At 53.3% G+C, this 16,271-nt stretch overlaps 1 protein-coding gene across 1 annotated transcript in view; it reads right to left on the bottom strand.

Moving 5' to 3' along the window:
- The window catches only part of Tmem132e (transmembrane protein 132E), a 53,420-nt gene that overhangs the window by 4,781 nt on the left and 32,368 nt on the right, over positions 1–16,271 (bottom strand). Inside the window, exons 2-6 of the mRNA XM_023719987.1 lie at positions 6,603–7,533; positions 4,750–4,896; positions 4,326–4,518; positions 3,514–3,657; positions 977–1,182 (exon numbers count right to left, since the gene is read on the bottom strand). Coding sequence (XP_023575755.1) covers positions 977–1,182; positions 3,514–3,657; positions 4,326–4,518; positions 4,750–4,896; positions 6,603–7,533 — 1,621 coding nt within the window. The remainder of the gene's footprint in view (positions 1–976; positions 1,183–3,513; positions 3,658–4,325; positions 4,519–4,749; positions 4,897–6,602; positions 7,534–16,271) is intronic.

The following is a 16,271-nucleotide window of genomic DNA, read 5'->3' as shown; positions in this document are numbered from 1 at the left end:
CAAGATCACACTGCTGGTAAATAAAAGGATTTGAAGCAGGCTGGTGGTCTGAGTGCACTACATCCTCACTATTTAGTGCAGTAGCCCCATCACCACAGGGGTCAGCAGTGCAGATCCACAGGCTTTACCCCTGATGCGCAGACCCTCAAGCTGCAGACCAGCAGGATGCCCAGGTGGCTGCGTGTGCATTTGAGCTCAAGAGGCTCTGGCTGGCCCTGGCTTGCTCCTGAAGAGCAAGGTGCAACTGAGCTCTGCCCAGCTCTCCTACCGCTACTTGATTCTCTCTCCCACCCCATCTCCCCGCTACCTGACTCTCCTCCTGCTTCTGTCTTCTGCAGGGCTTTCTCTCTGCAGCACAGAGTGGGTGAGCGGAGCATCTAGACACACAGGAACATGCCCGCAAGATGGGCCGCGGGTGTGTGAGCCGCAGCCCAGCCAGGCAGTGGGATGCGTCATGTGTGGCAGTCCTTATGCACTTAAGAACTGGCCCCTGTGTGTTCAGGCTGGTGCAGGTGGACAGGTGTTTGTCCCCTCCTGCGGCCGCTTGGTTTTGTTCTCCTGGCTGTTTGCTTTCTCTGTCTTCCTGGCTACTGTTTCCATTAAGACGTAGCTCAAGAGTAAGCTCTTCCAAGATGCCTCCCTTGATTGCTCCTGGGGAGAGTGCGGGCTTCTCCTTAGTGCTGCTTGGCTCTGCACGCAGGGCACCCTACTTGCCAGTGTGCTCTGTGGCATGTGTGTGAGTGGGTTTCCTAGTGGAGAGGGCTTGGCTGGGTCAGGCACTGGCCACAGCCAGCCACCCTGGATCTCAAATACCTGTCAGGGCCCAGTACATAGTAGCTGTTCAACCAAAGTTTGTTACGTGCACAACTGACTCATAGGTTGTGTGTTCCTAAGACCTTATACACATGTACAGATCAGGCTATGCTGAGGCTGTGTCCAACCGAGGGTGTCCCAAAAGACTGGGAAGGACAGGTACCTCCGGTCTGGAAGGACAGGCACCCTCCAGCCCTTTACTTGGCTGAGGCGGGCATCAGAGAGTTCGATGTGCAGGGGCAGCTTTGGGACCCAGACTGTCATCTCCAGGGGGGCACTGAGGACGTCGTAGCGGAAGGTGACCCTGGCGTTCATGGATCCTTGAGACTCTTTTCCACTCACAAATACATAGTCGCAGCTGCTGGACACCTAGGGAGAAGGAGGGGCAGGATGATCATTTTACCATGTGGGTCTTCCAAGCAAGGGCAGGAGGCTGTGAGAGGGAGGGCGAGAGAGCAAAAGAGAGAGAGAAGGAGAGAAGAAGAGTAAGGATGGGGAAGGGAAGGAGACAGATAGACAGACAGACAGACAAACAGACAGACAGACAGACAGACAGACAGATGAGACTGCATGGGAGGGGGCAGGTGAAGGCGCTGACTCCTCTGGGAGGTGCCAACCTCTATCTCTGCCTCTCCTTGCTCTCCAGAGATGGTTCCTCCTGCTCCATGGTGGGAGATGTTTTGCCCCTGCCAGGGGGCCAATATGCAAATGTGTTTACCAGGCTGTTTCTGACCTTCTAAAACCACATGTGGAGAGTGGAGGAGGGTGAGAAGGACTCCCAAGGTTGGCCCCCTGCCTGGTATGCCTAGGCTCCAGAACCAGGGCTCAAACAGGTAGAATCCAGAGTGTGCATGTCTGGGCAGGACAGGGACAGGGACAAGGGCAGGTCCACACCCTCTCTGTGGTCTTGGTAGCATGGCTGCCCAAGAGAATGGGCAACTGGTCAGTTCCAGGTGAGGGGGCTGCTTAGTCAGAGGTGAGGCTGAAGAATGGGGGAGGAAAGCCTAGATCCAAGAGCCTGGACTTGGCCAGGTGGAAGGCCTCCAGCATGTGTCCACCTGGGTAGCAATCTTCATTCCTCGAGTTTCTCTGGCTGGCAACACAAGCCACTGGTACACCATGGTGGAGACCTGTGCCCACTCAGAGAAGGACACTGCCAGAACTCCAGGGCAAATGCAGATGGCTGTGTGTAAAAGCATGCCCACGCACACACCTGGCACCCTGCAGTGGCTTCTGCGTGCACATGTGTCTTGGGCGTTTGCCTATAAAGGTTCATGGGCCAGGGCCTTGAGTCTGCAGGAGGATCTTTTCATGCAGCCAGTGGGTTGTTGGCACCTTCTGGGGTGGGGCGCTAGGATGACAGCTTATCATGAGATGAGCCCCTGAGGCACCCCAACTCCTGCTGGCCCCTTGAATCATCTCACAGGTGGGTACAGGGAAGTGTGGACAGCAGCCCTGCCAGCAGTGCTCATTTCCCACTTGGGAAGGCAGAGAATTCCATCTGCAGGATGCTGAGTTCCATTTAGGATGCTGACAAACCCCACACAGAGCCCTGGTGTACTTCATTGAGATTTGAAACAAGTTCCATGTAGAATCCTCCTTAATCCCCTTCGGTATCTGAGTCATCCCTGGGCTGGGGCAGTCTGGGTAGAGAGGAGGCCCTGGATGAGGGCTCCTGGGAGCAGGTGTGTTTGGCCTTGTCTCACCTATGGCATCAGATAGCCCTGTGGCTTGGAGCAGCAAAACCTCCGTGGCAATGGAAGAAGGCCATGTGTGGAGCCTTGGTCTGACTCACTGGAGGACAGGAATGAATGTGGAGCTTCAACCTCCTAGACCTCAAGGGCCCCAGAGGTGTTACATGGAGAGACAGTGTGTGTGAAGAAGTCCAAGAGATGTCCTGCTGGAGCCTGGTATAGCACACAGCTTACCCACCCTATAGGTACCAGGGCTAGATACATTCTCCCATGGCTGCCTTCTCTGCTAACTCCAACTCTATCTTGCCTCTGACCATCATCTAAAGCTACAGGAAGAAACAAATCTAGAGGACTCCTTGGGTGATGGCAAACTGCCATCCAGTTAGATAAATGTCCTGTGTACTGGGCCATGGAAGACCTGGGGGAGGGCAGAGCCTGGAGGAGGGAACCACGGTTTAGGAGTTGGAGGATCTGGGGGGTGGCGTGGGCATGGGCCTCAGCTCACAGGCTTTGGTCCTGAGCTGATACAGGAGGCTTTCTCTCTGAGCTCCTTCTCCCCCATGGGTCCTCAGCAGCCTGAGTTCGGACCAAGTTTTTGAGGGTTTCCTTTTATTCCTCTGATAACCTTTGTCCAAGGTCTGTCACGGATCAGAGCTCAGTAATGACTTTTGGGGCTGAGTTCAAGTTGTCAACACTGTGGTCCCTGGGATCTACCATGTGCCTACAGGAAGCCCACCACAAGTAGCGGTAGGGTTGGGAGACAGAACCAATGAGGCCAGAAGACTTTAGAACAGGCCTGATTCTGCTAAGTGCAGTGATCAATGGAGGTGTAAGCTTGGTACAGGGGAAGGCAGGGGATGTGCTGTGGGAGGGGAGTCCAGGGCAGGCAGGTGAATGTCATCTTTCAGGGTAGCTGACAAGAGCCACCTGGACTCTGGCTGGGGGTCTGCTTCCTTGGAAGGACTGAAGCTTCCCTCATTGGAAGCCCCATCTCTAGTGAGCCTACCTTGATGATGTCCTCATTGTCAGACTCGCATTCCACTAGGGCAGAGACATCTAGGACCAGACCGGTCACCTCGATGGCAATGACCTTGACAGGGATGGCCACGGTCCGGCCTGTCAAGATGGCTGTATTGATGATCTCTGTATCCTACATGGAGGAGAGAGGAAGGAGATTGCTTCTTGCCCTCTTCCCTCCTGGAACAATTCCATGAAGGTCAGGGTTCCTGGCTGCTGCCACTTCTCAGAGGTATGTTTTTCTCATGGGGTACAATGGTACATGTGTGAAGGGAGAGGCTTCTACCCAGCCTCAGGCCCCTCCTCAGGCCCTTCCTTGGACTGCTGCCATGGCCTCAGGGTCCCTTACTCTGCTGCCAACAAGAACTTCTTTCTAGCTCTTACCTCTTCTTTAGAGCATCTTCCAACCTCCTTGGCTTAATAGTGACACAGCGTGCATACCCTTGGCCATTGTGGGTGCCCAGCAATGCTCCCTATAACACCCCAGCCTGTCACCCACTGCATTCTTTTTAAATCCTTTGTACAAACCACACACATTCCCACTGCTAGTCCTTTGCCCATGAGACCCCTTCTGCCCAGGGTGCCCTGCTCCTTTCTGACAATAGGAGCCTTTCCTCCAACATGGCCTTCAACATTCAACTGCAAGGCCCTTCCTCAGGGACTTCTCCCACTGCTGTCCTTGCTGTCCTCCTCTGTGTGGTGAGAGATGCAGAGCACAGCCTCCCTCCCAAAGCGCACATGCACACCTTCCCACAGGCTCGTGGACACAGACATCCGCTGGCCTGCTCACCAGCTGCTCACCATGGCCAGGGGCAGAATGGCCTGCACGTCTCGCTGAATGACTGTCAGCTCTGTAACTGCCCTCTCCAGGTCAGGCAGGGCACCATGGCCACGGTAGTCAATGTGCCACATGATCCTGCGCTTTACTGACTGGCTGGTGAAGTTTTCCATCTCAAAGTCCAGCTGCAGGATCTCCAGGGGACCCTGGCTTTCCCTGAAGGAAGGGGCAGGAAATGGACAGAAGATGAGGGCCGTGAGCATCCCTGGGGCTCCGGCTCCTTTCATAGGGACCCCATCCCTCCTTGGTAGCTGTCCTCTGAGCCCTCTGAGCCTGTCCCAGCCCACCTAGGTGACCCGGGCCCAGGCCTGGACCTCAGATCACACACAAGACTGCCTTCTCCACTGAGGATCCCTCTAGGCACCCACTCCTCAGAAGCAGACTCACCAGGGGGGCAAGGGTGTGCCCTGGGCCCAAGCCACATCTACAGTAGCCGTGGAATGCTTCGCCCCAGTCAGCAGTTCCGAGGTCACGTGCCACTGGCCACTCCGAGACTTGGTGCCTAGAAGGGTCACGCCCTTCTTGGCCTTCACCCTGCCACAAAACAGGTGGAAGAGGAGCCAGAGGGTCAGGGTGGGACTCACAGGCTGCCTGCCTGGGCACTGAGCCTAGCTGCAGTTGGGGTAGGGGAGCAGGTGAGTTATCTCAGACTTCATTCCTGGGAGTCTGGTATCACACGGCTGAGCACTCTGCTGCCCAGCAGGCAGCAACCTCTCCTCCCACGTATGTGGCCTGCATTGGTGACACTGCTTCTGCACAAACCCCACACCTTTTCCAGAAAGCCTATAAGGACTAGGAACCTCTCCCCTCTCTTAGCTGAGTTATGCCAGATGTAGCTTTAGCTGCACTGAGAAAGGACAACTCCCCTCCATCTTGGTGGCGACAGCTTTTCAAACAGCTACAGAAAGGAGGGAGTGTTCCCTGACTCTCTTTCCTTTTCCTCCCACTGTCGCTTTTTGACAATTTGGAATGACCTCATAGCCTGGGCACCCTTCTCTGGACACTGAACACATTCAAGTAGCATCCTGTGGCCAAGGTGGCACTTCAGCTGTGCCCCCAACCATGTATAATTAGTGCCTTCTTCCTAATTCTATCTGTTCTACTTCTACTAATGTAGCCTGAGATTATTGATGAGTAATCTAACTCCTTCATGTTTAGATACCAGTCACTGCATCAGGTAAGCCTCTTTCCAGGAATCGGTGGCTCTTTAATGTATAATGCTCAGAAGGGAAGCTGTCTCAGTTACTCTTCTCTCGTTGCTGAGACAAATACCCAACACCCCAAATGAAGGAGAGAAAGGTTTATTTAGCTCAGTCAGTGGAGTTTTCAGTCCATACTCAGCTGGCTCCAAGGCAGAGTGGCATATGGCAGAAGGCAGCCCTTCATGGCGGCAGCAAAGAGCAAGACAGAAAAGGAAGTGGCAGCAGCTTAGGCAGCTAGCCAGCCTCTCTCCCCCTTTTACAACGTGATGCAGATTACCTGCTCCAGGGCAGGTGCAGCATCCACACCCACAATAATCTATTGCAAACTTTAGAAGCCACCCCATGACTGTGTGAAGCTTTGGGGTGACACCTATACACAAACCATAACAGAAGCAATACCCAAAGAGGCTGGAGGCCCATGCTGCTTGTTTGGGGCGGCATTTGCGGGGGGGGGGGGCTTTTTATGTCCTCAGAGCCCCTCCCCTGACATGATTCAAACCACGGATCCCCACAGTAAAACATCATTGCATGATGTGGAGATGGCACATCACTGAAGACACCTTTGAATTCATGAACTGTGTTATTTTCAAGGTATAGAAAGAATTAGGACTCCCGGCAAGTTTTCTCCCAACTCTAGGGTCAGGGTCAATGGCCCAACAGGCACACATTCCTGCTTTTTGATGAGGGGTGCTCGCTGGTCTCTATGTCATCTCTTGGGCCTCTGTCCCATCTGTAAAATGGGAGAATTGCACCCGTTTAAGCCTAAGTGCCTTTGCAGCCGGATGCCATCATTCTGCACGCTCAGCACAGGAAAACCAACTCTCCTTTATGTCGACTCCCTTTGCGTGACTGCAGACCCACAGGTAAGAACACAGAGCCTCAAGGGAGGGCAGTGTCTCCTGGGGCTTCTCTAAGGCTAACAGGAGAGCTAGGCTGTTGGAGGGCACGCATTTGGGACCCTGGGAAGGGGTCAGGGAGACCTCTGACTTTGGAAAGGAAGCTCGCCATGATCCCAACCACCAACACCCACACCCCTACCTGAGAGTGAAGTGCTCCACGCTGGGGGTGGAGGGCGAGGAGGAGTTGGGGGCCAGGTAGAGGAGGATGCTGAGCACCTCCCCCGGCTTGAGGGGACGGTCCGGCAGGCGGATCACCAGGTTGCCGTCCAGCCGGTGCTCCTGCAGCGTCCTTTGCGGCGGTGGGCGGAATAGACTGATGCTGCCTATGCGCAGCAGCGGGTGCTGTGTGGGGCTCTCTGCCCGTGAGCCCATGCCCTGTCCGGGGCCCCGCCGCGAGCCCCCACAACCGCCAGCCGCGTCCGGGGCGTGCAGCGTGTAATAGAGTTCTGCCTGCTGGGCCTCGCTAGCTACCTCGGGCTCCAGTCCGTCTGGAGACTTGCGGCGAGCGCTTGGTGGCACAGCGGGCGCTGGGGGCCCGAACCAGGCCAGGGGCAGCTCAGCGCGCACCAGACAGGTGGCCAGGCCCCCGCTGAGACGGCAGGAACTCTTGACCTCGCGGGCATCGCGGAAGGCGTGCAGGCGGACACAGGGCAGCCGCTCGGTGACGCCGAAGTCGTCCCAGTCACGGCCAGCCACGTAGAACAGCACCTGCGCCACAGGCTGCGAGGCGGGCACGCGCGCACGCACTATGAAGGCGCGTACCTTCCAGTTGACTGTCAAGCGCTCGGGGATGTCCAGGGTGCTAGACGGCTGCAGGAGCTCGCGTGCCACCACCTGGCTGGTGCTGAAGGGTCCCAGGGACACGTTGAGGACCGGCAGCTCCTTGGTTTGGAACACCACGAAGGGCTCAGAGCGTTGTAGGGAGCCATTGGACGCTGCTGGTGACGGGGGCCGCACCTCTCGCAGGAAGAAGGCCAGCCTCGTGTGGGACAGGCGGTAGCTGACCGGCAGCACGGGGCTGGCGTGCGGCCCTGGCGGGGTGGGACTGGCTGAGTGGGAGCGGCAGGAGGCTGGAGATAAAGAGGCCTGCAGTTAGGAGAGTCTGGGCTAGGCCTGCAGAGCCCCAGGCCACTATGATGCCCACCCCAACAGACAGATCTGCTCCCCAATCCTGGCAGGTTGCCCGTGGCGCTGGGTACCAAGTCTGCTGGTATGTTAATTCCTCTCTCGTCTTTATATCACTCTGCTCTGCAACCTAAGGTGCAGCTCAGCTCCCCACAAAGCCTTTTGGAGCCTGAAAGAGGTTCTGTACCTGGTGTCTGCAGGCCCAGCAGAGCAGTGTGCAGATTGTTTCTAACTCCCAGTACTCTTGGGAGGGCTTTCTGAAGTGGCCTGCATGAACGGCTGAGCGGGGCTCCAGCACCAGGCAGCAGTAACCCTCACTGTGGCCTGCACCTGCTGTGTGATGAGCTCAGGGCTTGACCAGCGCCTGCTGGTGTGAGCCAGCCTCGGGCCCATGCTTGGCGGTAGGACCATTATGGTCTCCATCAGTGAATTTGCTCTCTTATCAAGAGCTTTGCTTTTGAGCACCCTGTACCAATAAAAGTACTAATGTGCAAGGCACACACAAGGAGGCAACCCAAACTATCGGGGCAAAAGGGCCAGCAGCAGGATTTGAACCTGGGGCTATCCGACTCTCAAACCCTGGCCCTTTACCGTACCAGCTGTCTCGGCACAGTGATGGTGAACCTTTTAGAGACAAGTGCGCAAACTGCAGCTCAAAACCCACTTATTTATCCCAAGGTGCAATGCTGCAGTTAAACCCGCATACTAACATTTTACTTCTGAAAAAAAAAAAGCTTATATATTAACATCTTTTTGTCTAAAAACAAATAACATGTGTGCCATAGGTTTGTCAATCCTGGAATACGGTCTATAGAGACCCCTCATTCCTTCTCTTCCTTCTTACCACACTCATTGTGAACAGGAAAGTTGGTGCTCAGTTTCCCAGATCTAAAAGTAGGCCTTGTGTTGGCCAGCTCCTTCCTCCCCTCCACTTCCCACCCCTGCCCAGGATGCCGTCAAATCCTAGCAATTCTGTGTATTGGCTCGAGGTTTCGTCCTGCAGGACCCTGCCTCTGTTTTGGCCTCATTCATGTTGAGATGGTCATGTGACACTGTCTAACTGGGGCCCTCCTGACCTCTCCCACCCTCTCTCCGATATCCCTTTGCCTCCGTGGCGGCCAGAGTGGTCCATCCTGTGCGCAGTGGGACCTTGGTGCTCCTCACTGTGAGCTGAACACCCGGTGGTGCTGTCAAGGACCAGGAAAGATCCACAGTGCGGTCCTGAAGCTGGGGAGCTTGTGCGGGTCTTCCCAGGAACTTTCTAAGTCATGGCCCTTGAATCTAAAATCAGTGATGCTACTGCCAGTCTTGCAGTGTGCTGTGTTGCCATTCGCTTGGAGGATCAAATGGGGGAACACTACAAATTGTGTAACAAATGCAAACATGTGTAGGAATTATTGAAGAGTTTCTTTCTCCTGCCTGCATACAAAATCAAATCCAAACTGGGCTCCTGCCTGAGTTTGGTCTTCAGGGACCTCTGCATGTGGCCCCAGGCTCCTGCTTTCCTTGGGCTGCTCTTCCTGAGCCCCACTGGCAAAGTAGCTGGACAGCTTGCAGCCATCACTGCCCCTGGCATTGCCTTGTCTCCATTCCTTTGCTTTTCCCTCTGCATCCAACTGTCCTGTTACAAATCTTACTCTTCCCTGAAGGTCCAGCTCCAATGCCACCCTCTCCAGAAGGCCTTCAGGACATCCCCTCGGCTCCTGTGAGTTCCCCTAAACTCTGTTATTCTCAGAGGGTTTTCTCATCACTGGGGCTGGAAGCTGCTTATCTATCAGGCCTCACCCCAAGCAAACCTTCATCTGGCCATAGTCAATCCATACTGGGTGATTTGGGGACATCTCTGTCTCAAATAGGAGACCATAGGTTGGTGCTAAAGATTACATGCAGTCCTTGCATATTCATCATTTTACCATTGTCACTTGAATGTTGACAGCATCCAAACGTCCATACCCAATTACTCACCAGGGCAGTGAACTAAGAATTCTCTGTTCTCAGGGGTCCAGTGTCTCTATCCTGTTTTAAGTATTTGCAGGTTAATTTCCTTATTCAAAAACAAGGCAATTGGCCTGAGGTGCTGCAAAGGCTCTATAGGTTCACCTTGAGAGGAGTGGTCCTCTGTCTCATCTCTTCGCCTTAGGGCTCCTGCTGAGCAGCCCTCAGGACCCGCAGGGCCCCTGGTCTTCATGGTGGCCCATCACCCCTGGCTGCCCTGCTGCTGCTCAGGAGGTGCTGCTGCAGCTTGCAAGAAGCCTGGCTGTTGTTGGAGCAGAGGTGGATGCTGGAGTCTGCGACGGAGTCAGGAAGCTGTCTGTAGAGAGGAGACTGTCCTGCCTGGTGCCTAGATGGCTATCCCTCTACCTGAGGCCGTATCCCTACAACCTGCTGATAGGGCCCAGCCAATCCAGGTAATGTCTTGAGCCAGGGAGTTGGCAGGAAGCAAGAAGCAGGCAGAGGCTTCACACTCCAGGTCAAAGTTTCTCTCTGCCACAGGCTCCCTGGGAAAGTTTCTTCCCATTTGGAGCCTCAGCTTCACCTCCCTCAGTGGGATGTTGACAGTGGCCAAGGGACTAAGAAATAGGACATGCTCTGGGAGCTGTAGAGCTGACTGCAGAAGGTGGGCTCTGCTCACATGGGGGATTCCAGGGCCTATGGGTACTGGGTCTGGGCTGAAGACCCATGTTTGTCCGTTGTGCTTGGAGAAGGGCAACTGAGATCTGGCAGGCTGTGAGTGCTCACAATGCAGGGTGGGGCGAGGGAGGTCAGAACACTGACCCTGCCCTGCATAGCCATCCCCGGGAGCCCCCAGAGGCTGCTAAGTGGCACTTAGTCTCATTTGCCCCCTCTCTAAGCTGATGGCTGACCATCTGGACCCCTCGGGGGTACAGTGGGGGTGGAGGCCACCAGATGGGCACCGGACTCAGAGGAGCGTGAAGGAAGGGACTGGGGAAATCTGCGCGCACACCCCCTCTGCTTCCTGGGGTGCAGAGCTGGTCTGGCAAACCCAAGGCTGGAGACCAAACTGCTCTTGCTGCTCTCCAGATGTGCTGAGCCAGTGTCTCTGCCTGGGGCCTCAGCTGTCTGCTTCCCTTCACCCTGAACTTTCTCCTCTTGAAACCACACATCCCTCTTTGTCTTCACAGTCTATTCAGGGCATCTTCCCTGGCCACCCTGTCTATAGCCCCTCCCATCCCCCCGGTCTCTCTCCAGCTCCTTTCCTGCTTCGTTTCCTTGAGGGCAATCACAACCACCCAACTTCATATGAAATGCACGTGTCTGCGGCTGGTGCCCACTGAGAATGGATCTGCATGCCCACACAGCCATTGCTTTGCTTGCTGCTCAACTCTGGAGCTTAGAACAAGGCCCAGCACATAGTAGGTTCTATACCGATGCTTGCTGGGAGAACGAGATTCTCTGATGAGCTGCCTGTCACTGACTGGGATGCAGGGCAGCAAGGAACCCATCAACAAGGTGTCCAAGAGGACACTGGATGGCCACTGGAGAGGGTTCCTGGCACTGGGCCCTAGTGGCTCTTGTCCCCTTTCAGCAACATTGCAGAAGAGGACAAAGAGTTTCTGATGAGGAAGTACATATATTATGGAAGCAGCTACAATTCTAAAAGGGGAGCCAGGGAAGACGGTGAAATATTAACTTTCATATTTATGTCATTAAGAAACACAGCACCACACCCCTGGCACCCCTGTACATCATTCCATCTTTCTGGGGTCCCGAGGTCCCCCTGTGAGTGGAGGAGGTTGGGTCCCCAAGGCCCTCACACTAATTAGTCTCTGCTGTCCAACTTGTTTGTTCTGCAGCCAGAAAGAAAATGCAGGTTTTCAGGGACACTGTGTACCTGTCTATCTAAGCACGTGCCTGGGTTTGAGTATGTGCATGTTAACTCACATGCCACCTGCACTTCAGCCCTGAGCTGGGGCCACTGCACATCGTGGAGCTTGACATGAGCTTGGGGAGAAGCAGCTGCCTGAAGCCTGCATGAAGGAAGGTTAGGCAGGTTGGTGGGATCAACACAAAAACTAGACAGAGATCAGGCCAGGCCCAAAGGCAGTGAGGGGCGAATGAAGAGAGGGGCTTCAGAGATGAGTTGGGTGGAAGTGACTATTTGGACCCACCTTGGACACACTCATACAAAGAAGTTGCCTGTAACCTTCACTTTGATCGGGGAGTGGGTACATGCAAACACACCCACCCACGCGCATGCACACACAGGATCTGGCATGTGTGTTCATCCCTCCGCCAGGCAGGGTGCCCACTGCAGCCCCTGGCATGGTTCTGAACCCATCCTGACTCTGCTCCCAGACCCAAGCCCTTCCTCCCACCAGCTTTCCTTCAAACCGCACAGGCTTGGTCCTGTCTTCCGTGGGTGGCTCTGCTCTGTCTCGGGCCTCAGGAAGCACCTGAATGCTTGGTCCCTGGTCCCTGTTGTCATCTTCTGTAGAAAAGACTTCTCTGGCTCAGGATCAGGTGTTATGGGCTGCATTTTGTCCCCTAGTTCATATATTGAAGTCCTAATGCCCAGTGTCTCAGAATGTGACGGTTGGGAGCTAGGGTCGCTACAGGGAGAATGAAGTTAGAAGGAGGCTGTCGGGGCCCTTACAGCAGGGTAGCTGGCATCCTTATACAGACAGAGCAGGACACAGGTAGGCGCAGAGAAAACGGGTTGAGGCAGAAGAGACAAAAGGCAGGAAGAAAGCCCTGTGCAGGAAGGATGCTGCTGTGCCGGGGCCTTAGGTTTCTGGCCTCCAGAACTGTGAGAGATGCATTCCAACTGCCTAAGCCAGTGGAATGGTGGCACTCAGCCATGGCAGCCCCCACAAATTAATACACAGAGATTGGCTATCTCTGCCCCTCACTGCTTCAGTTTCCCCAGGAAGAGCGGAAGCACCATAGAGGGGAGGAAGAGCTGCAGAGCTCATCCTTGCAGATAGGGTGGTAATGGTGATGGAGCTGTTCCTCGCCCTCCCCACACCCCAAACCCCAGATGGACTATGCCTAGCAAGTGACCCTTCCCACAGGGACTGGACCAGCTCCATGCAGCCCACCAATGAAAGAGATACGAAAGAGACAGGACTAGCACGAGCCCTCGAAAGGGCATCTAATCCACCAGAACCTAAGAGAAGACTTGCATGAAAGGGTGGGGCCCAGGCTTGGCCTCATCCCTGCAACTCCTCTAAGAGTGCCTCGCCAGCCCAACCTCTCTCCATTCCCTTCTTCCCTGGCAGCACTGGTGCTGGCGAGGTACAAATGATCGAAGAGCCCCTTCCACCACGGCAAGTATGAGCTTGTTTTTTTTCCCCATTCTTGCCTTTGCAGCAGCATCCTGGGATATGGGTTGACAACAGAGATGGACCAGTTATGCATCGTGCAAGGTGTGGCACACAAGAGGCTCTACCAATGTCACTTCTGCCTCTCTATTAGCCCCAGGTACCTGGACAGGGCAAGTGCATGGACACAGTCTCATCCTCTTTCATCTCAGGTTGGCCATAAGGAGGTGGGGGCCACCCCCAGATGGCCCTTCTCCAGATTCAGAGGTCACTACCTGCTCCTGTTGAGTGCACAAATGAATCTCTTGGAGGAGACTAAGGCTGGTATGTGTGAGGGGGTGTCTCTAGCTACCTCCTGGCTCTAATCAAAATCAGATGCCTCCTGCTTATGCCTCTAATTGTCCCCAAATTAAAACTAATCACTTGCAAATCAGAAAAAAAATGTCATTAGCTTTGGTGCATTTGAGGCTGAGGGGCTCAGCAGGGCATGGCAGCAAGGCTCAAGGGTGCTGGGCTGCATTGTGAGAGAGCTTAGCCTGCTCACCTGTGTGTGTGTGTGTGTGTGTGTGTGTGTGTGTGTGCATGTGCACACAGGTATATATGCACACATGCACAACAGGTATTGGTGTTTTGGGATCTTTTAACACTTGCTGCTGAACTCCTCTGAGCACAAGAACCAGCTGGAACAAAGAAAATGACAGCAAAGAAAAGCAAGGGACTGATCCAGGCTGATACTCAGAATTTCCAAGGGACAGTCCTGGAAATCTGTGTGTTTATCTCAGGCATTGCTATCACCATAGAAGGTTGGGAAACAATGCCAAGCAGGAAGGGCTGGTGAAGGTGCTAGAGATGTTGCAACTCACAGTGTAAAGACAGCACTGTTGACAGTAAGAGATAGGAACCCAGAGTCTACAGCAATATCTGGGCCATTGAGATCTCAGGAAAGTCTTCTGTGTCAAATCTATGAATGAATGAATGAATGAATGAATGAATGAATGGATGGATGAATGAATCAATGAATCAATGAATCAATGAATGAATGAAACAATGAATGAATGAATGAATGAATGAATGAATGAATGAATGAATGAATGGTAGGCGCAAGAGCCATGATAATTCAGGTGTGAGAGCCTTAGTGGTCATGTAGTTTATGATCAAGAGGCCAGAGGTAGCTATGTCAGTGAATCTTCTTCAAGTCAGACTTGGAGGGCCACAGGAGTTGTATGACCTAAGAGTGCACGATGGACTGACCCTGGGGACACACTCCTGTCCCCACAGATCCACAGTGGAGGAAGTGGAAACCAAAGAGGCATAGAAAAGGGCTGTGACGTGGGAGGAGGGAGGCCTGCTTCTCCTTGGCTGGCCGGTAGGTCCAACCTGGTGCATCGTTTGTTTCCTACTTCCCCGGAGGTAGTAGTATCAAGGACCTGTTCTTGGGAGCAGAACATTGTCATAAGAAAAACCTAGGCCTTGGAAAAAAACATGACTTTTAAAAAAATGGGCAGTATGAGGGGCTAACAAATGCTTAAAGAAATGAGTCACTGACTTGTCCCACTGGTAAAGAGTTGACCGGGAGAACGTTCGAAAAGCAATTTACAAATAGGCATGAAACGCAGCCTTGAAAATGTTCATGCTCCTTAACCTAGCAAATCTCTCTTAGGGAATCCAGTGAGCAGGAACCTGCTCAAGGATTTACATGCAGAGATGTTTGCTGAGATGTTATGCCCAATTGTGAAAAATTAGAAACAGCCTAAAATGCCTAAAAGTAGGGTTGGGCTACGTAAATGCAAACACGCAGGAATGGATACAGGTGTCCATTATAGATCAAGTTTTCCAAGAAACTATTAGTCAGATGGAGAAACACCAAAAAGAGTGAGCCGATAAGGGAGGCGCAGCGTGGCTGGAGGCGCAGTGCTAGTTTTATATGAAGAGATGTGGATGCCAGCAAGAAATGCATCAAAATGCTGATGGTAGCTTTCTCTGGGGGTAGGGATTAGGGGTGATTGTTAGTTTTTATTTGATGCTTTTCTGTATTTTTCACTTGCCTGCAATGAACATGCATTGCTTTTAAAATTTGAAGAAAAACAATAAATGCCTTTAAAAATGAAGAAATGTGTTGGAAGCTGTTCCAAGAATGAAAATAAAGGAAAAAAAAAAAAAAAAGACAAGAACTTGTGTGTGTTTGGAGTCATTCAAGCTCGTATTTAAGTCCCAGCTTTGTGATATCTTCTAGCTGTGTGATCTTAGGAAAATGACTTAATCTCTCTGAGCGTTGATTTCTGTCACCATAAAGTGAGGATTGAAGAACCTAGTTCATAAAGTTGTCGTGGTTAATTAAATAAACAAACTGTTTGGCCGTCCCTGGTACAGTTGACGCTCAGGGTTCATTTGTTCCTTCTCTAACTCATTCATTCAACACGTGTTGGTTATTCAATTCTGAGAGGAGGGAAGTGCTGACCTGTTTTTCTCCAGCACTTGGTGCACTGTCTGGCTGTTGGCAGGTCCTTTGTCAACATCTGTTATAGCAAACAGGACAAGTAAGAGATGACAGGCACACAAAGCGGTGTCCCAAGGGTCTTGGAAGAGTTATAGAAGCTGGAAGAAGCGCTAGCAGCTGGGCCTAGCAGCCAGCTCTGTAAAGTTGGCCACTGGCCTGCTATATGAGCTGGGGCAGGCCCCCTCCCCTCTCTGGGTCTCAGGCTCCTCACCTGGGAGAAGAGGATAGTGCCTGTCTTGATGTCACACGGTGACCTAGGAGTGAGCTGGGGTCATGTGTGCGCATAGTCCTGTGGCTTCTGACCAAGTGGAGGTGGTTGGATCAAAGCAGGTGACAGCTGGGCCACCCCCTCCCCACTAGAACAAGGACTCTGCTTCAGCATAGTATCTTGAGCAACCTGCCCAGCTGGGGAGCAAGCAGGGCTCAGATCTAGCCTTGCCCTGCCCAGCTCTCCATGTCCAGTGTGGGGCTGCTTCTGGGGTTGTCTGACTGCAGAGATGCGCTCCCTGTGGGCGTGTCCCCACTCAAGGCTGGAGCACAGTGAGCCATCCTGGGATGGGGGTAGAGGCCCAGAGTAGGGGGAGAGGAAAGGATGCCTCCCAGAGGTCTTGGGAAGAGAGAGAGAGAGAGAGAGAGAGAGAGAGAGAGAGAGAGAGACAGAGACAGAGACAGAGACAGACAGAGACTGAGACAGAGACAGAAGAGAGACAGAGACAGAGACAGAGAGACAGAGACAGAGAGAAATAGAGATAGAGAGAGACAGAGACAGAGACAGAGAGACAGAGATAGAGACAGAGACAGAGAGACAGAGACAGGCAGACAGAGACAGACAGACAGAGACAGACAGAGAAATAGACAGAGACAGAGAGACAGATAGAGACAGAGAGACAGAGGGAGACAGAGA

The sequence above is a fragment of the Octodon degus genome, unplaced genomic scaffold (assembly GCF_000260255.1).
Source record: "Octodon degus isolate 3935 unplaced genomic scaffold, OctDeg1.0 scaffold00072, whole genome shotgun sequence".
Lineage (NCBI taxonomy): Eukaryota > Metazoa > Chordata > Mammalia > Rodentia > Octodontidae > Octodon > Octodon degus.
The sequence above is the reverse complement of the archived record's forward strand: the minus strand, read 5'-3'. Positions and strand labels throughout refer to the sequence as shown.